Source organism: Lolium perenne, chromosome 4 (assembly GCF_019359855.2).
Source record: "Lolium perenne isolate Kyuss_39 chromosome 4, Kyuss_2.0, whole genome shotgun sequence".
In the NCBI taxonomy this organism is placed as follows: Eukaryota; Viridiplantae; Streptophyta; class Magnoliopsida; order Poales; family Poaceae; genus Lolium; species Lolium perenne.
Genome location: NC_067247.2, coordinates 402,182,065 through 402,209,110, shown reverse-complemented (window position 1 = coordinate 402,209,110; position 27,046 = coordinate 402,182,065). Strand labels below are relative to the sequence as shown.

The 27,046-nt window shown below is 45.7% G+C and overlaps 1 protein-coding gene and 2 long non-coding RNA genes across 3 annotated transcripts; all 3 read left to right on the top strand.

Annotated features, from left to right (window-relative positions):
- The first annotated feature begins 485 nt into the window (after window positions 1–485).
- LOC139830767 (uncharacterized) lies at window positions 486–3,725 on the top strand. Its single transcript, XR_011744249.1, has 3 exons — window positions 486–804; window positions 2,105–2,185; window positions 3,449–3,725. It is a non-coding gene; the product is annotated as an uncharacterized lncRNA (long non-coding RNA).
- Window positions 3,726–12,381: 8,656 nt separating this feature from the next.
- LOC139830375 (uncharacterized) lies at window positions 12,382–13,997 on the top strand. Its single transcript, XR_011742280.1, has 2 exons — window positions 12,382–12,457; window positions 13,721–13,997. It is a non-coding gene; the product is annotated as an uncharacterized lncRNA (long non-coding RNA).
- Window positions 13,998–20,625: 6,628 nt separating this feature from the next.
- On the top strand, window positions 20,626–25,923 carry LOC127297400 (uncharacterized). The gene is made up of 11 exons (XM_051327705.2): window positions 20,626–20,797; window positions 20,945–21,091; window positions 21,176–21,307; window positions 22,732–22,874; window positions 23,030–23,113; window positions 23,289–23,417; window positions 23,737–23,871; window positions 24,478–24,579; window positions 25,034–25,204; window positions 25,305–25,384; window positions 25,540–25,923. Exons 1-11 carry the CDS (start codon window positions 20,710–20,712, stop codon window positions 25,595–25,597), a joined length of 1,269 nt encoding a protein of 422 aa, XP_051183665.1. The 5' UTR covers window positions 20,626–20,709; the 3' UTR covers window positions 25,598–25,923.
- The last annotated feature ends 1,123 nt before the right edge of the window (window positions 25,924–27,046 follow it).

Here is a 27,046-nt window from a genome sequence, read left to right as displayed (position 1 = left end):
TTTACATTTATTTTAGCTCCATGCATCTTCCTCTTTTAATTCTATTCTTCTTTCTTCATCACATGTGTATGTGACTTCTCTCATATTCTCTCCCCTTCAAATACTCAAACTTTATCTCTTATCAAAATACACTTTTGGTTCTGAGTTGAAAACAAAACAAAAACAGAAAATAAAAAGGGAGAAAAGAGAAGAGAGAAGAGAAAACCTAGCTAACCCTAACCTAGCTACACCCCTCTACCAATCCGGCAGCCCACCTAGCAGCCACCCCGGAGGCCTGCTAACCAACCCGGTAGCCTCTCTCTCCTTCTCACCGAGGAGGCCCAGCCCAGCCCAACATGCAATGCCGAGAACAGTAAACGGAGACGTACCTTTTTCGCTCGACGTCGCCGTATCCTCCACCTGCTTCTGGGAAGAAAAGCGACGCCGTCGCCCTCCTCCTCACGGTCACCTGCTCCTCCCGTCACATAAAAGCAGCAGCAGCCCTCCTCCAAACCCTAGCCTAGCTTCCTCCTCAACAGCCGCCGCCACCCTCTCTTCTCCTTCCGGGAAAAACCCCTACCGAGAGCAAAACCGAGAGCAAACACCGGTCGACGTCCGCGCCGCCGCCATGAACTCCGACGACCTCACCTGAGCACGGGATCGAGTCCGCGTCTTCGTCTCCTTCCTCAACGTCGACGTCACGGAGCAGGAGCACAAGATCTGTTCGAACGCGTCCACTACTGCCTCGTCTACCCCCGGCTTCTTCCCCTTCTTCTTCGTCTCCGACCGCTCCGCCGCTTCCCTCTCGTCATCAGCCAACCCAGGGTGAGCAGCACCATCCCCTACACCTCATCTGCATGCCAGGTTCACAGATCGAGGCAGAGAACGTTTTCAAAAACGAATAAAAGTGTTCCTTTTCATCTGTTTCACGGTGCCGTTTTCCGACGAGCATCGCCGGCGAACCACTCCACTCCAGCACGAGCGCCAAACACCGTTGGAAAGATGCGAGTAAGGGCTACGTTTTTCGTTTTGGAAGCACTTGGATTCGAGGCCTGTACACGACGCCACCTTCAACCAAACTTTGGTCCAGAAACCGCGTTTCAGTTTTGCTGTTCCTCGCCCGTGACACGACCTCCACTTCCGTCGAACCTCGCCATCGACACAGTGCACCAATCTGAATCATTCCTGTTCCTTTGGAATCTTGGCACATCCAGCGTTCTCAACTTGTCGAGATCTCCGCCTGAAACCAAACAGATCCGTAGTTGTCAACGCTTTAAATACTGTGCGTAAGGCTAGCTACAGGAACAGCAAGTGTCCAGTTTTAGTTCGCGCTGTCCAAAATTTCAGTTAACCACCGCGCAACACCTTACCTGGTTTGCAACCTGTTTCTAACCAAACACCGCACAGCAGCCCAGTGGCTGCGCCCGTTCTCAGGCATTTGGCCAGCGCGAGTTCGAATCCCGCCGGCGCGGGTTTAACCCAACTTTTTGATCTGCCATGCGTGCACGCCTACGTGGCGCAGGGACCCACTGGTCAGCGACCAGGGCTAGCCCTAACTCTGTGAAAATCAACTCCCGCCAAATCTGTGTCAAATTCGAATTTCCTTTTCCTTTTTCACAATATGAAATCTGTCCCCTTTTTCAACTATTTAATTTTTGCACTTTTCGAATTCCAATTTCAACAAACTTTATATGTTTGAGTATCAGCAAAACATGAACTTTCCAAATATGAAGTTTGTTTTGGGTTTTGAATAAATAAAATTTGGACATAATTTAAATCTGAATTAATTTGGTTAATATGGCATAATTCATAACTCTTTTTCTATATTTCCAAATCTGGTAAATTTTATGTCCATTCTCATCAGAAAAACGAGAGGAATTCAAATCTTGCATCCTCATGCATCATTGGAATCATCCCTGAATTGTCCAATTAAAACTTGCAAACTTGAATTAAAACAATATGTGAGGGTGTTCATCATTTCATGTGAATTAGAGCACCCCACTTAATTTTGCCTTGCACATATCATCTTGCCATGTCATCATGCATCATATTGCGCATTGCATCTACTTGTATTGATTTGTGCTGTACCTTTTCTTGTATGTGCTATTTGGTTCTTCTCGAGTAGACGCCGACGCAGAGCAGTTCGAGCAGGAGTACGAGCACCCCCAGGAGGATCGTGTCTGTGCTTCTACCGCTGATCTGACAGGCGAGCCCACCTCTTCACCTATTTTACAGTTTCTTGCTCTTTTGATCTATTGCTATCCCTATGTTGCGATTCTGTTGTGTCACGTGTCCTATTCCACCTGTTACCCTATATTACCGAATTACACCTCCTCGCCCTACCTATTGTTTGTTGTTTGCCAGCTTTGCGAGTCGTAGGCGAGTTTAGGGTTTTTGTTGATATCTCGAAATATTCGGGATATCTTGTTGGGATGTTGACACATGTACCACCTTTTTGAAAATGATGGTGATAACTTTTGCTACCACTAAAATTGCTAAGGGATAATAATATGTAGAGGCATCGGTGAGCCCCTTTGCGAAAGCATCGGATTTTTGTCTCGCTTGTGTCCCCTAGGACCGAGTTCTTGTTATCTGTTTCTAAGACTGAGCGCGCTAACCACTCGTGGGAGATTTTATCGGGATCCCCCATCACCCATTACCATTTCTCAAGTCTGTTGAAAAGGGGGCCACAACCTTGGTTTTATTTGCCTATGCCATGTATGCCATGCTTTACTTACTGTTGCCTTCGGGTGTTTACATCCTGTTGCCTTCGGGTGTTAATATTCTGTACTGTACCTTGCGGGACGTTTAGCGAAGCGTGTGGTTTGCACGCCTAGCCGCCGGCGCAAACCCTGAGTCCGCTTCGGAGTACAGCCGAACTTCGATACGGGTAGCTTAGTCGGGTGGCCCCCCTAGACTTTCTTGTTGATCTGGGAACGGTCTTGTCGTGATATCTTCCATCGCCTGGTTGGAGGATAGAGCGTGCGTGTATGGTAACATTGGTGCACCCCTGCAGGGTAAATCTTTTCGGAAAGCCGTGTCCGCGGTTATGGACGACTTGGAGCTGTTTAACTCGATCATAGAACAACTTACACCTAATGATGTCGCTAATAACTTGCTAATTACTTGCGTAGTAAGTTAGCCCTATTACAATGGAATGGATATAAAATTGTCAACTGTGTGAGTGCCTTGTTAGTACCTCTTGGCTAAGGGGGACCGCATTGGCTGGGTCTTGTTTGCAGAGTATAGAACTGCTAGATTATGCGCTCTCTCATCTTCTCTAATAGACGAATGTTGTAGTGTGTCTCTATTGGATAGTGCTTTGCTGCCGCTAAACTCCACATATAGCCGGGCGAAGTTTATACCGCCCCCCAGCAAGCATAGCTGGTCTTGTCTCGCAAGTACGTGCCATTGGTACTTACCCTCGTTTTTCTCTTTCTTTTTCCGGAACCCGCTTTTCGACAAACAGGTACGACAGATGATGAGCAGTACGATGGAGGCTACTTTGTCGAGTTCACGGACGACGACTTCGTTGCGTAGCAGGATCGTTCCTAAGGCAGCAGCCTGTGGCTTGTTGGTTATGGAACCCCCGCTTGGTTATCTTCAGGACTCTTAGTCCAATTTGGATCTTGTCTGTACCCAGACTATTTGCTATCTTATGTATGATGTACTGATGGGATATGTTCCCCTTTGAGTGTCATTTGGATCTTGCTCATTAGAGCGTTGCTATATATGAACTTTATTTCCATCTTTTGTGTCATACATAGTCATGTTGTGATATTCAAGCTGTATTCTACCCTTGTATCCTGTGCACAGTGCGTGTATGTGTGAAGTGCACAGGAAGGTGAAGCACTCAGGCTTGGAAAGCCTAACGTGAGCCTTTGAGGTGGGTGTTGTGTGCATGGGCGTGTCGAGCTGTTGCTTGGCCTACCCATAAGCCTGGGAATGCGAGGCGACCTCACGGTCCCTTGTAGTGACCTCATGCACATAAACCCCTCTTACCTGCGCGCTCTGGGTTTTCCTACTCCTGGGGCTTACAGACTTGGTATCAGAGCAGGACTGCCTTTAGGAGCCCCTTGCAGCGGACGAAGTTGTGTCTAGAAACTCATATTTTAGTAGTTACATAGGAAAAATTATGCGCGAGAGTAGGAATTCTGCTTTTATTTCTTACCCCACCCACCCTCCCTCTGGTGAGGAAGAGCAACGGTTTTACTCTGTTCTTACCTGTTTCACCTAGGCTTGGACGTGTTTGTGGGAAACCATAGTGCCATAGGGAAAAGTGTTTTTGAAAAATGTTCTTGTACTATGGTTGCTTCATTATCATCCTTTGTCAATCTCCACATATAATCTGTTCCTTTGACATGTTGGTATTTTCATACTAATGTGCTTTCTCTCTGTTGTTCCGTTGATATCTTGACCACTTCCTTGTTCCGGCGCCTGACTTCTTTTCCGATATCCTCATGCAGATGGGCTATCAACAGATCGTCCGCATGACCCAGTGCGAGGACACCCGTGGTTTTCCAGTGCTGCTACGCGAGATGCTCAGCTACTTGGGCTACGTCTGGTACCCTGAGTATCGAGTGTCCGAGATTCCTCGGGGCGAGCACCAGCACCGCTACAGAGCTGTGGTCTACGTGCCTGCTGATGACCTCCGCCACTTTCCGGAGCACTCTGCTGATGCTACATCGAGCTCTGTTGAGATGGCTGTGCAGAGAGCAGCATATTGCATGGTCATCACGCTGCGCTCCACCTTCACTTGTTTCGAGAGGTCTCCGTATCGCTACGTTCCATCTGGGATTCGCGTTACGCAGGCGAGGTACCACACTGGTGGGTACGCTGACCCAGAGCAGGAGAACAGCCGTCTCTTCATGACAGCACAGTTCGTGCAGTGCCAGGACCGTTTTACTCAGGCTCTTCTCCACGAGCTGGACTCCGTCACTGAGCAGCTCTGGCGCACACGGCAGCACCTGGCAGCCTATACCACTACTCAGCCGTCACACCCCTCCTACCCGCAGAGTGTGCAGTTCCCTCCCAGTTGTGCTCCTTCAGATGTTGGAGGGTACGTTCCTGACCGTGGACAGCTTCTTTCAGTCGACCCGCACCACCGAGGGCCACTTCTGTACGGAGAGCAGGGTCCTGAGGCTCACTCTTTGTATACTCCGAGGCTCCGTCTTCCCGTGGACCAGCACAGTCGTGGTCGCTGCCTTACCTTCATGCACCGTGGTGACTACCAGACCATGGGTTGAGTGGATGTGTTAGAGTTGCTATCTTTGTTTCCTCGTGTGAGTTGTAGTTGTTCTATCCTTGTATCCGGTTGTATGGATCTCATGTGTACTTGAACCTTGTATGGTGTACCTTGATGAATTCTATGGATCGATGTGTTATCTGGTTTTAAATCCTTGTTCTAAGCTATGTTGTCATCTGTTGTTTCAACCGTCTTATGTTTCCCTCAACAGGATGGTTAGACCTCCACCACCTCCTCCGATGGGATAAGCCCTGTTGCAAATGACTCAGCTGTTGGGTCAGATGCAGCAAACCCAGCACAACTTTGATCAAGCTCGTCAAGGCAATGGCCGAGTGATGATCCGGGACTTCTTGCAGCTGAACCCGCGATCGTTCGACTCTACTCCTGAACCGCTGGATGCAGATGATTGGGTACGCGATGTCAATCGCATGCTCAACACAGCGGGAGTCGCCCCAGAAGACAAAGTGCGGTTTGCGACTCACCTACTGACAGGAGGGTCCGCCGCATGGTGGGAGAACTTCCTCGAGATGCGTCCCGCCAATGCGCCGGATGTCACTTGGGAAGAATTCAGGGAAGTTTTCAGGAGCCACCACATTCCTGAAGGGCTAATGGACAGGATGAAGGAGAAATTCCTCAGTCTTGTTCAGGGCAACAAAGATGTGATGGCATACAGCATCGAGTTCTCCAAGCTAGCTCGTTATGGTGGTGAAGAAGTGTCTACTGATGCCAAGAAGCAGAAGAGGTTCCGTAATGGCCTCAAGCCGGCACTCAAGTATGCGCTCACTCATGTGATGGTGGATACCTTTGACAAGCTGGTAAACACTGCTATCAGGGAAGAGTCGGGTAGGCTTGCGTTCGAGGAGTCACGCAAGCATACTCGAGAGGTTGGTGCTCCTTCATCAACGCCGCCTCAGAAGCGCAGGCTGTGGGTTCCTTATCCCGCACCGCCAAGACAAGCTACACAAGCTGGGTATGCTCCCCGCGCAGCAAACGCTGGGTATGCTCCCCGCCCTCCCACCCCACAGCTACAGCAGAGGACCTACCAACCTCCGCCAAGGCCTGCTTATGGTGGACCAAGGCCGATGGGTCCACGTGCCGATCCCACGTGCTACAAGTGTGGTCAGGCAGGGCACATCTCCACCTTCTGCCCTCAGAAGCTGCCTCCACCACCACCTCGCTCTACTACGACAAATGCGATGGTTCGTGCACCAGCTCCGGGCCGTGCCTTCAACAACAACACCAGGCAAGGTCCGAGAGCTGCTCGCGTCAACAACATCAACGTTGAGCAGGCTGAACAAGCTACCGACGTCGTGCTTGGTACTTTGCTCGTTAACTCTATTCCGGCAAAAGTTCTGTTCGATACAGGAGCTTCTCTTTCTTTTGTGTCTTCAAGTTTTGCGGATACACATGGGTTAGCACAAGAGATCTTGCCATCTAATCTCGTGGTTCACTCTCCCGGAGGACAAATGGTATCTTCGAAGATAAGCCATGGTAACCAAGTTCAGATTGGGAACCATTCGTTCGAGGCTTCTCTCATACTCCTTCGAAACTCTGGCATTAATGTTATCCTTGGCATGGATTGGTTGAAGGCCAACAAAGTTGTCATTGATTGCGCCGAACATTCAGTTTCTCTTCCTACTTCGACAGGAACCTTGACCTATACACCTTCTCAAACACCTTCCGTTCAGCTCTTTGCTTTGAATCCTAGTTCTCTTCCGGAGCTTGAAGCTATACCGGTGGTTTGCGACTTTCCAGATGTCTTTCCTGAAGAACTTCCAGGTATGCCACCTGACAGGGCTGTTGAGTTCGTCATTGAACTAGAGCCTGGAACAGCTCCTATCTCAAAGCGGCCATACAAAATGGGTCCAAATGAGTTGGCTGAACTCAAGAAGCAGCTTGATGAGTTGCAAAAACTTGGTTTCATTCAGCCAAGCACTTCTCCATGGGGATGTCCTACCATCTTCGTCAAGAAAAAGGATAAAACTGATCGATTGGTGGTTGACTACCGCCCTCTCAATGAGAAAACGATCAAGAATACATATCCTCTTCCTCGCATCAATGAGCTCTTTGATCAGCTTGCGGGTGCAACTGTGTTCTCTAAGATGGATTTGAGAAGCGGTTATCACCAAATCAAAATCCGAAAAGAGGATGTACCCAAGACAGCTTTCAAAACTCGTTATGGTCTCTACGAATACACCGTCATGTCTTTTGGCCTCACTAATGCTCCTGCCACTTTCTCTCGGTTGATGAACTACATTTTCATGGAGTACCTCGACAAGTTTGTGGTAGTCTATCTCGATGATATCCTTGTCTACTCCAAGTCCAATGAGGAGCATGAAGAGCATCTTCGCCTCATTCTCATGAAGCTTCGTGAACATCGTCTTTATGCCAAGTTCTCTAAATGTGAATTCTGGCTTCCTCAAGTCGTCTATCTTGGCCATATCATTTCCGGAAAAGGCATTGCTGTCAATCCTGAAACCGTCAAGGCGATCGTTGAATGGCTTCCTCCGAAGAATGTCAAGCAAGTGAGAAGTTTCCTCGGTTTGGCAAGTTACTGCCGCCACTTCGTTGAGAATTTCTCCAAGATCGCCAAGCCTCTTACCGATCTCCTCAAGAAAGACAAGAAGTTCCTTTGGTCTCCTCAATGCCAAGAAAGTTTTGACCTCCTCAAGCAGAAGCTCACTTCCACACCTGTTCTTGTTCTTCCAGATACTTCTAAACCTTTCCAGATATTCTGTGATGCCTCTCTTCATGGACTAGGCGCTGTCCTCATGCAAGAACGTCAAGTTGTAGCGTATGCTTCTCATCAGTTGAAAAAGCATGAACTCAACTATCCCACACATGATCTCGAGCTTGCAGCCGTGTTACATGCTTTAATAACATGGCGCCAATACTTGTTGGGCAACAAATGTGAGATCTTCACCGACCACAAGAGTCTCAAATACATCTTCACACAACCCAACTTGAACCTCCGTCAAACGAGATGGATGGAAACCATCAAGGACTTTGATCTGTCTATCAGCTACACTCCAGGCAAAGCTAATGTCATGGCTGACGCCCTTAGTCGCAAATCCTATTGCAACAACCTCAGGATTCAAGAAAGTCAACCTGCTCTTTATGAAGAATTCAGGAAATTGAATCTTGAGCTCGTTCCCCAAGGCTACCTTGCAAACTTGGTGATCACGCAAACTCTTGAAGATAAGATCCGAAAAGGACAGTTGCGAGATATTTGCAGCAAGAACATCAAAGAGAATATGCACAAGCCCAAGTACAAGTCTTTCTCTCTCGACGATCAAGGAACTCTGTTCTTCCAAGGTCGTTTTGTTGTTCCGAACGATCCAGATCTGAGAAACCTCATTCTTAAAGAAGCTCACGACACTCCTCTTTCTATCCATCCTGGCAGCACAAAGATGTATCTCGATATCAAGTCTACCTATTGGTGGACTAGGATGAAAAGGGATGTTGCTCGTTACGTGGCAGAATGTGATGTCTGTCGTCGTGTCAAAGCAGAACATCAAAGACCTGCCGGTGTCCTACAACCCCTGAAGATTCCTGAGTGGAAATGGGATAAGATTGAGATGGACTTTGTAACTGGTTTTCCAAAGTCTCGCAAAGGCAATGATGCTATCTTCGTGGTGATCGACCGTCTTTCCAAGGTTGCTCACTTCCTTCCTGTCAAAGAGACAATATCTGCTAGTCAGTTGGCCGAGCTCTACACTGCAAAGATCGTCTCTCTTCATGGTGTCCCCTTGGAAATAAGCTCTGATCGCGGAAGCATCTTCACTTCCAGGTTTTGGGCTAGCTTTCAGAAAGCTATGGGAACTAATCTGCTCTTCAGCACAGCTTATCATCCTCAAACAAGTGGGCAAGTCGAGAGAGTCAATCAGATTCTAGAGGACATGCTCCGTGCCTGTGTTATCTCCTTCGGCATGAAATGGGAAGAATGCCTTCCATTCGCTGAGTTCTCTTACAACAACAGCTATCAAGCCAGTTTGGGCATGGCACCTTTCGAAGCTCTCTATGGTCGCAAATGCAGAACACCTCTAAACTGGTCTGAAACCGGTGAAAGGCAAATCTTTGGCCCCGATGTCATCAATGAGGCTGAAGAAAAGGTGCGAATCATTCGTGACAATCTGAAGATAGCACAATCTCGGCAGAAAAGCTATTATGACAACAAGCACCGTGATATGACCTATCAGCCTGGAGATCAAGCCTATCTCCGTGTTACTCCATTGAGGGGCACTCATCGCTTTGGTATCAAAGGCAAGCTGGCGCCAAGATACATTGGTCCCTTCAAAGCTCTAGCAAAGCGTGGTGAAGTCGCTTACCTCCTTGAACTTCCTGAGAAGCTCTCCAAAGTGCACGATGTCTTCCACGTGTCACAGCTCAAGAAGTGCTTCAAAGATCCGGGCCGTGCAGTTGATCACGAGTCCATCGACCTCCAAGAAGACCTCTCCTACAAAGAGCATCCCGTTCGGATTCTTGATGAAGCTGAACGTCGTACTCGCAACAACTCTGTCAAGTTCCTCAAGGTGCAGTGGTCGCACCATTCCGATAAAGAAGCAACTTGGGAGCGGGAAGATCAACTCCGTTCCGAGTACCCGTCCTTCTTCTCTTCTTCCTGAGAATCTCGGGGCGCGATTCCTTCAAGGGGGGGCGTTTGTAACATCCCAAGAGTAATACATAGATCCCTTTTACCTTTTCTTGCTTTTGTTCATGTCATCATATTGCACTCATGCATATTATCATCTTTGGCTTTTATTAATTTGCATTTGGTTTTGGATCTTATTCTTTTGCTTGTTGTTCTCCTCCTTCTTCTTCTTGGTGCATCCCCTCCTCTTGTGATGTTCCAAGAAAGGCACACCATCTTCTCCCTCTCTTAATCCTAACACAAATGGGTCATGGCCAAAATTTTCTAAAAATTGGTGTCAACCTTAACCTCTTCTTTGCCCAAACCAATTTATGATTGGGTTGGAGATACTCCATCCCAAGTAATTGGTTTGATATGTAATACAACCAATATTTTTTTGTTGTTGTTGCACTTAAAATCATGGAGTTTACATTTATTTTAGCTCCATGCATCTTCCTCTTTTAATTCTATTCTTCTTTCTTCATCACATGTGTATGTGACTTCTCTCATATTCTCTCCCCTTCAAATACTCAAACTTTATCTCTTATCAAAATACACTTTTGGTTCTGAGTTGAAAACAAAACAAAAACAGAAAATAAAAAGGGAGAAAAGAGAAGAGAGAAGAGAAAACCTAGCTAACCCTAACCTAGCTACACCCCTCTACCAATCCGGCAGCCCACCTAGCAGCCACCCCGGAGGCCTGCTAACCAACCCGGTAGCCTCTCTCTCCTTCTCACCGAGGAGGCCCAGCCCAGCCCAACATGCAATGCCGAGAACAGTAAACAGACACGTACCTTTTTCGCTCGACGTCGCCGTATCCTCCACCTGCTTCTGGGAAGAAAAGCGACGCCGTCGCCCTCCTCCTCACGGTCACCTGCTCCTCCCGTCACATAAAAGTAGCAGCAGCCCTCCTCCAAACCCTAGCCTAGCTTCCTCCTCAACAGCCGCCGCCACCCTCTCTTCTCCTTCCGGGAAAAACCCCTACCGAGAGCAAAACCGTGAGCAAACACCGGTCGACGTCCGCGCCGCCGCCATGAACTCCGACGACCTCACCTGAGCACGGGATCGAGTCCGCGTCTTCGTCTCCTTCCTCAACATCGACGTCACGGAGCAGGAGCACAAGATCTGTTCGAACGCGTCCACTACTACCTCGTCTACCCCCGGCTTCTTCCCCTTCTTCTTCGTCTCCGACCGCTCCGCCGCTTCCCTCTCGTCATCAGCCAACCCAGGGTGAGCAGCACCATCCCCTACACCTCATCTGCATGCCAGGTTCACAGATCGAGGCAGAGAACGTTTTCAAAAACGAATAAAAGTGTTCCTTTTCATCTGTTTCACGGTGCCGTTTTCCGACGAGCATCGCCGGCGAACCACTCCACTCCAGCACGAGCGGCAAACACCGTTGGAAAGATGCGAGTAAGGGCTACGTTTTTCGTTTTGGAAGCACTTGGATTCGAGGCCTGTACACGACGCCACCTTCAACCAAACTTTGGTCCAGAAACCGCGTTTCAGTTTTGCTGTTCCTCGCCCGTGACACGACCTCCACTTCCGTCGAACCTCGCCGTCGACACAGTGCACCAATCTGAATCATTCCTGTTCCATTGGAATCTTGGCACATCCAGCGTTCTCAACTTGTCGAGATCTCCGCCTGAAACCAAACAGATCCGTAGTTGTCAACGCTTTAAATACTGTGCGTAAGGCTAGCTGCAGGAACAGCAAGTGTCCAGTTTCAGTTCGCGCTGTCCAAAATTTCAGTTAACCACCGCGCAACACCTTACCTGGTTTGCAACCTGTTTCTAACCAAACACCGCACAGCAGCCCAGTGGCTGCGCCCGTTCTCAGGCATTTGGCCAGCGCGAGTTCGAATCCCCGGCGCGGGTTTAACCCAACTTTTTGATCTGCCACGCGTGCATGCCTACGTGGCGCAGGGACCCACTGGTCAGCGACCAGGGCTAGCCCTAACTCTGTGAAAATCAACTCCCGCCAAATCTGTGTCAAATTCGAATTTCCTTTTCCTTTTTCACAATATGAAATCTGTCCCCTTTTTCAACTATTTAATTTTTGCACTTTTCGAATTCCAATTTCAACAAACTTTATATGTTTGAGTATCAGCAAAACATGAACTTTCCAAATATAAAGTTTGTTTTGGGTTTTGAATAAATAAAATTTGGACATAATTTAAATCTGAATTAATTTGGTTAATATGGCATAATTCATAACTCTTTTTCTATATTTCCAAATCTGGTAAATTTTATGTCCATTCTCATCAGAAAAACGAGAGGAATTCAAATCTTGCATCCTCATGCATCATTGGCATCATCCCTGAATTGTCCAATTAAAACTTGCAAACTTGAATTAAAACAATATGTGAGGGTGTTCATCATTTCATGTGAATTAGAGCACCCCACTTAATTTTGCCTTGCACATATCATCTTGCCATGTCATCATGCATCATATTGCGCATTGCATCTACTTGTATTGATTTGTGCTGTACCTTTTCTTGTATGTGCTATTTGGTTCTTCTCGAGTAGACGCAGAGCAGTTCGAGCAGGAGTACGAGCACCCCCAGGAGGATCGTGTCTGTGCTTCTACCGCTGATCTGACAGGCGAGCCCACCTCTTCACCTATTTTACAGTTTCTTGCTCTTTTGATCTATTGCTATCCCTATGTTGCGATTCTGTTGTGTCACGTGTCATATTCCACCTGTTACCCTATATTACCGAATTACACCTCCTCGCCCTACCTATTGTTTGTTGTTTGCCAGCTTTGCGAGTCGTAGGCGAGTTTAGGGTTTCTATTGATATCTCGAAATATTCGGGATATCTTGTTGGGATGTTGACACATGTACCACCTTTTTGAAAATGATGGTGATAACTTTTGCTACCACTAAAATTGCTAAGGGATAATAATATGCAGAGGCATCGGTGAGCCCCTTTGCGAAAGCATCGGATTTTTGTCTCGCTTGTGTCCCCTAGGACCGAGTTCTTATTATCTGTTTCTAAGACTGAGCGCGCTAACCACTCTTGGGAGATTTTATCGGGATCCCCCATCACCCATTACCATTTCTCAAGTCTGTTGAAAAGGGGGCCACAACCTTGGTTTTATTTGCCTATGCCATGTATGCCATGCTTTACTTACTGTTGCCTTCGGGTGTTTACTTCCTGTTGCCTTCGGGTGTTTATATTCTGTACTGTACCTTGCGGGACGTTTAGCGAAGCGTGTGGTTTGCACGCCTAGCCGCCGGCGCAAACCCTGAGTCCGCTTCGGAGTACGGCCGAACTTCGATACGGGTAGCTTAGTCGGGTGGCCCCCCTAGACTTTCTTGTTGATCTGGGAACGGTCTTGTCGTGATATCTTCCATCGCCTGGTTGGAGGATAGAGCGTGTGTGTATGGTAACATTGGTGCACCCCTGCAGGGTAAATCTTTTCGGAAAGCCGTGTCCGCGGTTATGGACGACTTGGAGCTGTTTAACTCGATCATAGAACAACTTACACCTAATGATGTCGCTAATAACTTGCTAATTACTTGCGTAGTAAGTTAGCCCTATTACAATGGAATGGATATAAAATTGTCAACTGTGTGAGTGCCTTGTTAGTACCTCTTGGCTAAGGGGGACCGCATTGGCTGGGTCTTGTTTGCAGAGTATAGAACTGCTAGATTATGCGCTCTCTCATCTTCTCTAATAGACGAATGTTGTAGTGTGTCTCTATTGGATAGTGCTTTGCTGCCGCTAAACTCCACATATAGCCGGGCGAAGTTTATACCGCCCCCCAGCAAGCATAGCTGGTCTTGTCTCGCAAGTACGTGCCATTGGTACTTATCCTCGTTTTTCTCTTTCTTTTTCCGGAACCCGCTTTTCGACAAACAGGTACGACAGATGATGAGCAGTACGATGGAGGCTACTTTGTCGAGTTCACGGACGACGACTTCGTTGCGTAGCAGGATCGTTCCTAAGGCAGCAGCCTGTGGCTTGTTGGTTATGGAACCCCCGCTTGGTTATCTTCAGGACTCTTAGTCCAATTTGGATCTTGTCTGTACCCAGACTATTTGCTATCTTATGTATGATGTACTGATGGGATATGTTCCCCTTTGAGTGTCATTTGGATCTTGCTCATTAGAGCGTTGCTATATATGAACTTTATTTCCATCTTTTGTGTCATACATAGTCATGTTGTGATATTCAAGCTGTATTCTACCCTTGTATCCTGTGCACAGTGCGTGTATGTGTGAAGTGCACAGGAAGGTGAAGCACTCAGGCTTGGAAAGCCTAACGTGAGCCTTTGAGGTGGGTGTTGTGTGCATGGGCGTGTCGAGTTGTTGCTTGGCCTACCCATAAGCTTGGGAATGCGAGGCGACCTCACGGTCCCTTGTAGTGACCTCATGCACATAAACCCCTCTTACCTGCGCGCTCTGGGTTTTCCTACTCCTGGGGCTTACATTATAGATGTCTCTTTCGCCTTCCTTCGTGTTTAAACGTTGGTAGAGGTCCTCATACGCCCGACCCCTTGCTTCACTCACCGCCCGCTTTGCAGCCTTCTTCGCCACCTTGTACTTCTCCATGTTAGTTGCACTCCTGTCCAGATATAGACATCTGAAACAGTCCTTCTTCTCCCTAATAACCTTCTGGACCTCATCGTTCCACCACCAGGTATCCTTAGATTCCCTTCTACTTCCCTTAGTCACCCCAAACTCCTCTACAACGACCTTCCGTAAGCAGGTCGCCATACTCGTCCACATCATGTTTGCATCGCCTCCTTCCTCCCAAGGGCCCTCCTTAATAACCCTCTCCCTGAAAGCCTGGGATGCCTCACCCTTGAGCTTCCACCACTTCGTTCTAGCGACTTTGGCGCGCTTACCCCGCTGGACACGGATCCTAAAGCGAAAGTCAGCAACCACCAGCTTATGTTGAGGGACAACACTCTCTCCAGGTATCGCCTTACAATCAATGCAGGCGCGTCTGTCTTCTCTTCTAGAGAGGACAAAATCAATCTGGCTAGAGTGTAGACCACTACTGAACGTCACTAGATGGGATTCTCTCTTTCTAAAGAGGGTGTTAGCTACGACCATGTCATAGGCTAGAGCGAAGCTCAGGACGTCTTCTCCTTCTTGGTTCCTGATGCCATAGCCAAAGCCCCCATGCACCCTTTCAAAACCTGTGTTAGATGTACCCACATGGCCATTGAGGTCTCCTCCTATGAAGAGCTTCTCACCAATAGGTACCCTCCTAACCAAGTCCTCCAGGCCTTCCTAGAACTCCCTCTTGGTGCTCTCATTGTGGCCTACTTGTGGGGCATACGCGCTGATAACATTGAGGACTAAGTCCCCAACAACCAGCTTGACAAGGATCATCCGGTCCCCTTGCCTCTTGACGTCCACAACTCCATCCATGAGGCTCTTATTGACCAAGATGCCTACTCCATTTTTGTTTGAAGTTGTCCCCCGTACCACAACTTGAAACCGGTATCCTCCACCTCCTTCGCCTTCTGTCCCTTCCATTTGGTCTCTTGGACACATAGGACATCAACACGCCTCCTCACCGCCGTATCAACTAACTCCCGTAACTTACCCGTCAGGGAGCCTACGTTCCAGCTACCTAAGCGTATCCTCCTAGGCTCGGCTAACTTCCTTACCCTCCGCACTCGTCGAGTCAAATGCGGAGACCCTTGCTCATTTTTCACTACACCGGGGCGTCGGTGCAGCGCGCCACTAAGGATGCGGCGACCCGACCCTTGCTCACTTATCACCGTATCCAGATCAAGATACGGCGCGCCACCAAGGGGGTGACGGCCCGGCCCTTGCCCATTTGACACCACACCCGGGTTCCGATGTGGCGCGTCGCTAAGAGGGTTACGCCCCAACGAGGTTCCTTTGGGTTTTCATCTCCATAAGAGTGGCTGGGTTTTTTTTTACGTTGGCTCGCCACGCCTATCACAACCCTCCTCCTTTACCCGGGCTTGGGACCGGCTATGTTGAGACAACATAGGCGGAGTTAGCATCAAGAAGCAAATATAAAACAAATTTAAGTCTAACCACTTCCTATGGAAAATAATCTTGTAAAGAAACAAGTCATGGAAGCACAAAGCAACAAGCATAGGAAAGCAAAACAAGTGCAACTTCAAAATTTTCAACATAAAGAGGTGAAACTTAATATTGTTGAGATACATAAAACCATGTTTCCCTTTCTCATAATAACTTTCAGTAGCATCATGAATAAAATTAACAATATAACTATCACATAAAACATTCTTATCACGAGCCACATGCATAAAATAATTACTACTCCCCACATAAGCATAGTCATTCTTATTAATTGTAGTGGGAGCAAATTCAACAAAATAGCTATCATTATTATTCTCATCACCATAATCATCAAATATAGGAGGCATATTGTAATCATAATTAATTTTCTCCTCAATAGTAGGTGGACTGAAAATATCATATTCATCATTGTAATCATCATATATTGGAGGTATAGTATCATCATAAGCAATAGAATAGTTATCTTCCAAAGTGTGTTCATTTGTAAACATATCATCATTGGGAGGAACATGGATAGTACTAATAGTACAACAATTATTAACATCATCATTTTCAGAATTGGTACCCAAGAGATTTTCAATATCAAAAGTAGTGTGCTTTTCCCAATCATGATCACTACTATAGGTAACAGTCATAGGCTCATCATCGAGTTCAGACTCATCAACAAAAACTAAAATAGGAGCAACATGTTTTGGGGAAAATACTACTTCCTCTCTCCTTTTACTCCTCCTCCTCCTCTTCTTCTTCTTCTTCTTATTCTTCTTCTTCTTCTTCTTCTTCTTCTTCTTCTTCTTCTTCTTCTCTTTAAGAGGGAGAGGCTTGAAAGGGAGCTTCTCCACATACCCTGGTTTATTGTCAGAAACAATAGAAGAAACTTTGGAGGATTCCTCCTTTTCATTAATAAGAACAAAACACATATTAGTCCTGTCATATTTTGGTAAAGTTTCATCTTTTACAATATTTTGTATGTAAGTATTTGCGTGGCAATTATCAACACAATAAAGATGACATCCATGCAAGATGCTATTTATATCAAAAGCACTCATATCTACCAAAGAAGTTTTCCTTGATAACTCTTCATACCCCAAAAATAATGTAAGTTCATCATGCTGATTAGGAGTGATCATATCATCACAATACAAACTTGCAGTACTCATTGGATTCGAAAGGCTATTATCATAGCTTGAGCATTGAAAATTGAAATGGCCTACTTTATAGCAAAGTTCACAAACAAAAGGATAGAGGGCACAAACTTTTTCACCAAGATCATTTAAAGCCCTATCCCATATTCTAGTTTTTTCATTCCTGTGATGGATACAATATTCTTCTTCGATTTGATTCTTTTCACAAGGTCTAAGTGCTCCACAAAAATTAACATGCTTATAAGAAATAGTACTTTCAGAAGTTTGAGCATGTTTATTGCAATCATTAATAACAGTTTCATTTTTCATGCAAGTGTCTTTAAAGGTTCATGATATATATCCCAATTTCCTTTAGGAACATTAATATGAGAAGCAAAGGCTCTACAGCAATCAACAATAATTTGAGGATCAAGACCATATTTAGCACTAAGCTCTTGAAAATCAGCAGTTTCAGCGAAAAACTTAATGCAATCATACTCATAGTTTATACCTGATTCTTTACCTTTGTCGTTATCCCAATCTTCGGTATTGCTTTGAATTGTTTCAAGAAGATCCCACTTAGCTTCAACCTCCTTACTTGTGAAAGATCCCTCTATACAAGCATCCAGATAGTCTTTGTACTGTCCTGAAAGCCTTGCATAAAAATTATTAATAACAATATTACTGGGGAGCTCATGAATGGGACATTTGAGCATTAGTGACTTCAATCTCCCCCATGCTTGGGAAATACTTTATCCATCATGAGGATGAAAATTATAAATATAATTCCTATCTAAATGCATTTCATGAGGAGGATAAAATTTAAAGTAAAAGAGAGATTCAAGCTCCTTCCACTCCGAATGATGAGGATCATCTAGTAGCTGATACCACTCCCTTGCTTTGTCCTTAAGTGACAATGGAAATAATTTCTTCATGGCATTTTCTCATGATAAACCTGCAACCTTAAACAACTCACAAAGTTCTTTAAGTTTCAACAAGTGATCACTTGGATGGACTATTCCATCCCCTGCATAACGTTCATCCATGATCTTTTCAACAATTTTCATAGGTATTTTAAAAGGAATACTTTTAGTAGGTTGATTTAAGATATCACAAGCATCATTAGAATTATCACATATGGGAGATAAAATATCATCAGAGCAAATTTTCTCCTCTAAAGCTAGGGGATTAAAAAGATCATAAAAACTAGCTTCCCCAAGCTTAGACTTTTCCATAGTATTAGCAATAATGGTGTTCACAGCATTCATACTAATAACATTGCTATTAGCATGCAAATAAAGTTCCATAGGTTTTTTAATTTTCTCTTCAAACACCTCATGTCCTAACTCAAGATAAATACTATAAAGCTCTCTAATTTTGTTGTTGTTTTCCATTAAGCCTAACTAGTGAAAATAAAAACAAGAAACAAAAAGATATAATTGCCTTGAAACGGAATCTTCCTCGTGTCTACTCCGTTCCTTCCCTAAATAAGCCTTGAAACGGACCCACCACACATGGGGTACTATGGCGCCGCGATGACATGTGTCTGTTTCCTGCAGTGGTGGTGCAATCTCAATCGCCAACTACCACTGCCTCCCCCGCGGACCATCAATGCCTCGTCATCAAAGCCTCTGGTAACCGCTCCATCCCGAGGGGGCTTGAGCGATCATAGAGGTGCCAGGTCCCATCAACTACCACATGAGCGCATCGGTCAGTAAATCTCAAACCACACGCTACAACAGTGGCTCTTCACAACCAAACAAGGTCCCCCTTTTGGACCGGTTGTCCGACTGGTTACGGGAGGGCGTGAATCCAAAGAGAACCGTTAAGCTGCCATGAACGAAGTCGAACCACGAAGGCCTATGTTCAAGATACCCATGTTGCCGGGCGAGATGACAAAATCCCCCGCGTACCTCTTTGAGTCACGCGAAGGCTCGGGGGCTACTGAAGGAACCATGGGAACCCAATACCATTCGAAGGCAAAACTGCAAGGCCGACTGAGGGGCTAGCCGGTCGTCATCTAGGTCAGGTCGGGCAGACGACTCCAGCTAGGTAACTCGCCCTACCAGGCCTATCAATTGGCCAAAGGCCATCCATCATATCAAAGACAATCCTCGATGCCAAGGCCACTGTCGTGACCACCAGGGCATACGTTACGAAGAAAGAAGCCCTATATGATTAATCCCATCCCAAGTAACCAAGATGGGAAGGGGCCCCCGGGGCCAAAAGTCATCACTGACGACCCGTACAGTAGCCTCCTGAGGCCATGCTCTGTACGGTCCAGACAACCGGATGACAGCCGCAATAGTGTAGTATAGCTCACATCCTATCATAGGTTGTACCTGGACCTGTAACACTACTTTGCCACATCTATAAGGCGGTAGTGCACCCCTATATAAGCAAGGGACATCTCTCTCACATACACACATCCACACACCATACACCTTCCCCACCGGAGACTCCACCATCCATCCATCCAACTAAACCATTGCACCTTGAGCGCCTCACACGGCAAAATACATCGATCCCAACATGAGTAGGGTTTTTACCCGGTCGATCCCGGGGCCTGAACCTGTATACATTCTTGTGTTCTTGATGCTGTTAGCCCATCCGATCATGGTCACAAGCACTTACCTACAAATAAATTAACTAGCCGGTTACGAAACATCGACATTGCTCCACCCCAAAGTTGTGCGGGATGTGCGCGGTGGAAAGGTAAGGCATGCGTTTTTTTGTTTTTGTTCAGTGGAGAGACTACGCGTGGGGTTAAAGAAAGCATCAGACGGTCACGAGGCTCGTGATCGGATGACGCGGGAACTAGAGGATTGCTGCTTCCGTTCCTCCGGAGGATGCTCAGCACGCGCCAAAGAAGAAGCGTCTTGATTGTTGTGTCGCTTAATGCCTAGTGAAGCACCACTTTGACCAGAAATTGGCCACCGACAATGAAACACTCACCAGCCAACATATGAGAAGAATAAAGAAAGGGTAACCGACTCGTGGGAGCAAGAAACACCAACGCTCCTATTCAGCGCTCGTAGCGTCCGCTGCGGCGTTGACTCTCGCGTGGGAGCCCCCTTGGGCCGGCCCATTATCTCGCACGCTCACAATCGCGGCTGTTTTCTTCCATTCCACTTTGGCTGATGCTAGTACATGAAAACGCATCCGGTTTTTATGTCAATTCTGAGAAAAACAGGAAACAAAAAATGTTCCAGATTTTAGAAAATAGTCACAGGTTTTAAAATTGTTCAAAAATTTGGAAAAAATGAATTAAAAAATGTTCATGAATTTGAAAAAAGATGTTCATATTTAAAAATAAAAGTTCATGGATTTAAAAATAATGTTCACAAATTTGAAAAAAATGTTCATGAATTTCAAAAATATTTGTAGATTTGAAAAAATGTTCATAAATTTTAAAAAACTGTTCATGCATTTAAAAAATGCACAAAATTGAAATATGCTCATGAAAAAGAAGAAGAAAAACTAACAGAAAAAAACAGAAAACCAGAAGAGAAACGAGTAAACTGAAAAACCAACTGGAGTATCTAGAACGTTCCCGAAACCGTCGGAGACAGCCTATGTGGGCCGGCCCTAGCGCTAGAGGACGCGCATAAGCAGACACGCCATCCCCTGTACTCACCATTCCCCTCCCCATTCCCCCGAACCCTACACCGCTCGAGGCGGAGAAATTTATTCCACCATGGTCGCCGCCGCCATCACCATGGCTTCCTCCCCCTCGGAGATCGCCCTCCACGCCGCTTACCAGGGAGACCTCTCCCTCCTCAAGAGTAAGCGCCGCCCCGATCTATTTTTCTCTCTCTTTCGAGTTTGGGAGGAACCCAGAAAAACCCTAAATTTGGGGGCTGCGTGGGCTCAAAAAAAAATTGTGCGATAATCATCTGCGTTTTCTGACTTCACTGTTCCTGCGATATCAGAAATGGCGATGGAGGTTGACCTGCAGGGAGTTAAGGACACCGAGGGGAGAAACACGCTTCATTTGGCAGCAAGCAAGGGCTGCCTCCAGAGCTGCATCTTCCTCCTGGAGACATGTGCAGTTGATGTCAATTCCCTCTCCAAATCAGGTGTGCGCACCTAGTTGAAAATTCTGTATGCATCCGTGGCAGGAGAAATTTCTTTTATCACCAATTTATTATATCCCCGTGTAGGTGAGACGCCGATATACTATGCCGCACTCAATGGGGACATCCAGCTTGTGAAGTATCTTCTCGATCACGGTGGCGATCCTGCCATGCCGAATGAGAAGGGCTGCACGCCGCTGCATGCTGCAGCACAGGAAGGTTTGCTTTCTCACTTTTTGGTAAATTGAAGCAATGTCATTGCTTGAATACAAGTATTATCTATATTAGCAAAAGGTACGCGTGGTGGTCTACGCAGCACCGATACGGATACGTGTATCCGTATCGGACCGATACGGATACGGAAATACGACATTTTGAAAAAGCACGGATACGAGGATACGTTTTACTAGCTTTCTAAATTAGAAATAAATTTACACCAGTACATTGATACAGCGGCATTTGGTATTGCCCCACAACCCCTGATTTCTCTAAAATAGTAACATGACTACACAGTAGAACCTTAGGATTTGTAGCTTGCTCCTGGCATCGGCTGCTTGCTGCAGTCGCTAGTCAAGCTGCTGTTTACCGCTGGTGGGGCGGCAAGCTACTGCTTCCTGCTTTCCCACTGGCGAGTTGGCGAGCTGCTGCTTCTTGGCTCTTGTGTTGAGGTGCAAAAGTTGTCGGGTCTTCGCCGGCTATGTCCCCGCCTGCTGCTGGGTGCAGATCTAGTGGTGCCACCACAAGGGGAGGATGCGGCTATGTTGGGGTCTCAGGGGAGGGTGGGAACTAGCGAGGGGAGGGTTACAAAAGAGGTTAGGATTTTTTATCTAGGCTGGGCTGTATCGGACATGTATCCAAACCGTATCGGAATAGGTATCCGATTTATTCACCAATTATTTTAAATTCGTTAATTTAGCGATACGTCAAAAACCGTAGGGATACGGTATCCGAGCCGTATCCGACACGGCCTCTCTGCCCCGTATCCGTGCAGCGGAGGTGGTGGTTGATGATCGTGCTGAAAATAGTACTAAGATATTACATCTACATGTAAAATTAACAATATATTGTTAAACTCAAGCAACGATGCGGAGACACTCACATTATGGTTGCTAATGTACCTTTTGTGTGTTTGAGATTCCCAAATTTTGTAGAACACGTTAGATTTTTAGAAGCGGTTGCCAAGTTCTTGCTCCTTAATCGGAATCATGCAGAGTTGATTGATTTATTAGAGCTGGTGTCGTTATTGGTGTCAGATCTTGTGCATCTCCAATCGTTGTGTACGTAAGCTCATAGTCATAGCAACCAGCCAGCCACAAAAGATCTTAAATAGATTTCCCATGAGTAAATTTTGAGGACGTTTGTGCGTCCGTGAGGACTCTAGAAAGATCCTGAATGGCCTCGTTTTGGCGTGCGTCCGTACCGAGCGAATCCCAGAAATGTCAGCCGTTAGATCAATTAGCTTGGGGATCGACAACTGGTTGATATTCACGATGTGAATCAAATCAACGGCTAGTAACTGATTGCACCTCATCGTGGTGGCTAACCAGAATTCAAAAACTGGTGTACTATATAGTGGTATAGATATTCTCTGTTCCTCTGGTTCTGATATATCATGATTTCTGCTATCTTTGTGATGACACCAGGTCACTGCGAGGCTATAAAGCTATTGCTGTCCCGAGGACTTCCCGTGGACACTGTTGATCAGCAGGATGGTACCCCATTACACGCGGCGCTTGGAAAGGACAAAGCTGAGGCTGTGAAGGTTCTGCTGGAGCATGGTGCTGATGTAAGTATGTTTATTCCATCCTCAGTTAGTTGAATGCATATTATAAATTGAAAAGGCAAATGCGATAAACTGTGTGTGCTTGATGATGTATGCTTTATTCTTGGAGGTGGCACCTAAATATTATTTTGAAAACCGTGATTCATTTCCCTTTTCAGCCAAACAAAAAGCAACTCTTGTTTACACCACTGGCGAGGGCTGTCGATGAGAGGTCCTTGAAATGCATGGAGCTACTGATTGAGGTCCAGTAATTCACTGACTTGATATATTTTGTTATGTTTGACTGTCCTGAGTTTTATCTTCTTACGGTAACTATTAGGTGTCCTCAGTTTGTAGAGGAACTTATTTTTTTGGTTGAATGTGTCATGATAACTTGTACCAGCTGTGCGTCTAAATCTCTTTTACTGTTATCCATAGGCTGGTGCAGATCTGAATGCTCACTGTAGCTTTGGACCGACTGCTTTAACGCATGCTATTTTTCATGACTCCCTGGATTGTCTTAAGTTGCTCATAGAAGCGGGAGCCGATCCTAATATTCCTGACAGGGTAACTCATAATCTCTCTTACCATTTTTTATGCTTTGAGATTTGCAATACTAGTTCGTCACCGTAGTTCCATATTATGTTTTAACGTTCCCCTCAGTACATGTACTATGGATCAAGAGGGAGTACTATGTCTTGCTTTCTTGTAAATTATGTTCTTTTCATTTAACAGTGTCTAATTCTGTTACTGCCAGTGCGATGAATTCAGGAATATCTCATTTTCTCGGAAAGTTTTTTGTCGAAAAGAAAATCTAATGACATTTATGGCTTTGTATTTCGTGCTGGATTATATGGCATCTTATGTTTTTTTTTTTATGATATAGCATGGTAATATTCCATTTGAGATCGCAGCATTTGGTGGGCATCGGGACCTTGTTGAAGTTCTATTTTATGGGACAAAACCAGATCCCGAAGTGCCAGATTGGAGTGTTGATGGGATAATGAAGGCCTTCAATCAGGCATGTACATACTTTTTATCACTTCATTCCAGGTTATACTCATGAAGCTTAATGTGTGGTTGAGTTGTATTTTCTACTTAGACCACAAATATTCGTTGTGCCCTTGTAGATGGCTTATGCTGCGTTCTCCTTAACAAATTCAAAAGTCTCAACACGTAGTACGCGTACTCATGAACTCTGTTTGCATGCATGGATCTCGTTGGTCCTTCAATTGTTTGATGTGGCTAGAAGAAATAGGGCAAGTCTTATGCATGATAACATTTGTGAAACCGTAGTCACCATTTTATACCTGCAAGCCTCTACATTCTTCATAAACTCTTAGTCCATGCACCCTTTATGTATTGGGATGGGAGATGCTATTCTTATACCTAAATAGAGTTTGTATTCAAATTTGGGTTGACGTTTTGTTCACTAGGAAAGTTTCTAACTGATTTAAACCATGATGGTTGTATGGGTACTGCCCCCAGCCAAGTTTGCGCTAACGAGATTATGGATGATGGAATTTGGACCAGGCAGCACATCATTTAATTTTCGAACTTTAAATTGTTACTGTGCTGTCCAACTGTCATTCGGTAGGCCTGTAACTGAACATGCTATTTTGTTCAGAATGCAGCTTCTGTGGACGAAAGAATTGCTGCTTGGAAGTCACAAGGAAAGGAAGCATATGCAAAGGAGGACTACCGTACAGCGATATCCTTCTTTGGCAAGGTAAGTGCACGAGCCTATCTAGTACTCCCTCCGTTCCACAATATAAGCCTTTTTAGCAAGCTAGTTAACAGAGGAAGTACTTGTTTGAAACAATCGCAAAGATCACACAGAAATAGTTCCAGAACATCGGGCTCAGTATTGAAAATGTGGTGTTTTAGTTTTCTCTGTAGCTCTACTACTTGTCTGATGGTTTATGGTGAGCTCAATATCCGTAGAGCCATTCCCGCCTTAAATCAGACAACAACTTATATCCGTGGTTTTGTTACTTCGGGTCAGACATTAATTAAACTAGTGATGCAGAGGCTGGAGAATAAGCCTCATTTTGAGAAAAATAAAAATAAAAATAAAACAAACTGATGAAAAGGCAATGATATGCTCCATAGAGCCTGTTAGTAGATCTATTCACCAACCTGTTGAGCTAAACTGAGTGCACGTTTGCTCATTGTAAATGCAGGTACTTGACATACACCCTACAGATGCCGCCATGTATGCCAACCAGAGCATCTGCTGGCTGCGTATGAGACATGGGGATAAAGCTCTGGAAGTTGCGCGCAAGTGCAGAAAGATGCAGCCCCGCTGGCCCAAGGCCTGGTATCGTGAAGGCGTGGCCCTCAGCTTCATGAAGGTACAGCTGCTTGTATCGATTCTACCCTCGCAATCGAACCCATTATCTCCACTTGTATATACCTCCCTCTCCTGGTATGTTATTTTCTCATTGTGTGAAGGACTACGAGGGCGCCGCTGATGCATTCCGGGAGGCGCTGCAGCTCGACCCTAACAATGAAGAGATTAAGGAAGAACTGAGGTAACGCTGACATTGCTTGTCTTGGGTTATTGAGCAATTGAATCAGCAATTGAATCCATGATCCACGGGCATATATCGAAATCCCTTGTTGGTCGATCTGCCGGTGGAGATGTAGTTTCGACGCTTTTTGATGTTTGCAACTTGATTAATTGCAGGAAAGCCGAGAAGGCCGTGGAGGATCCCCAGCGTGTGGGTAAGATAAGCAAGGGCTGATGCTGGGTCTGGGTCTGTGACACCTGCATCGGAATTACTGAGTACTACTAATAGCTAGCACTAGTATGTTAGGATGTCTTGCGCTGGCCAGGTTGCCAGTTTCAAATTCTGCTCGATCAGGCCTCGATTTTTGGCTGTGAGACCTCATTCTTCGTGACAGTACTAATAGATAGCCGGATGCTATGAACAGTCGCTACATTTATATCCATTTTGTGACAAGGATGGTAACTATGTAGTTTCAGATCCGGGCGAGAAACCAGTCCATAATTGGTCACCGCGTCTCAAATATTGGTTAATGGATTATTGTTGATTTTACTGTATTAAAACCCCGTACAGTTTGAATTTTGTATGCAAATTTAAAACTAAACCAGAACAACAGGTTCCTCTCAATATAGTATTGTCAATTTTATAGCTATAAATTTGCCAGGATATGCACAAAATTATGTCCGACTAGATTTTTTTTTCAAAAGTTTCTGCGTAGCTCAAATTTTTGACTCATTTTTCTTCTTGATAAAAATGGCGCTTTTACTAAGCTGAAACATTTGCATCAAGGCCATACAATCACGATAGTTCTATACCCGGCCTCTGCATACACACAGCCTAAGTATAAAATGTCGAACTCATATACCGACTAGGGTGTTGGAGGGCCGATCCACAGACTATACCGTCGTTATGCATATACCGACTAGGGTGTCGGAGGGCCGATCCACAGACTATACCGTCGTTATGCTTGAGTAAGGATATCACTCGACATCTTTTCTAATCTTGTACACATCTCTATAAACATGTCGTGATTTTCCAGACGCGGAAGAGAAGACCACAAAATGGAGCCGGTATGTACACCCGTAAATAACCTGCAATGGAGAGTTTTTTCAAAATTAAAAACCATATGTTTTTTACGTAGGGGGGCTAACCATATTACCGCAACCACTCCTAGCCTAACGATGAAATATTTTTTTGCAAGTTTTAGTCCCAACATATAGCCAAGTAACCAAATCAATTACTATTCAACTCTCCAAAAGTGTATAAGTGAAGCAAGAGTTCTAATTCTTTCTTAGTGAAGCAAGAGTTCTAATTCTTTCTTAAAAAATGCGCAAAGCAATGCTCTTAAAAAGATATAAATGAAGAACAAAGAGTTATAATAAACAGAGGAACTACTCAATATATATGTAAGTGAAGCACTATGAGCATCTAAAAGTATAAACGGTGAGACCTCCAGGCACACTCTCAGCGATTTGAGTTTTTGGGCCGTCCGATCCGAGCCTCCGCGTGGATCCAGGCCGCCCGTCAGGGCCGGCTTAGTTGAGCCGGCCTAAACAGGGATTCGCGTAAACGCTGCGCGCACGCTTTTTCGCGTCTCCCGCTGGCTGACCATTGCCCCAGGCCGCGCGGCCTCTGTGCACGCGTTTAATCGATGTGGACGCTCGCCGAGTTGCGCCTGGTAGAGCG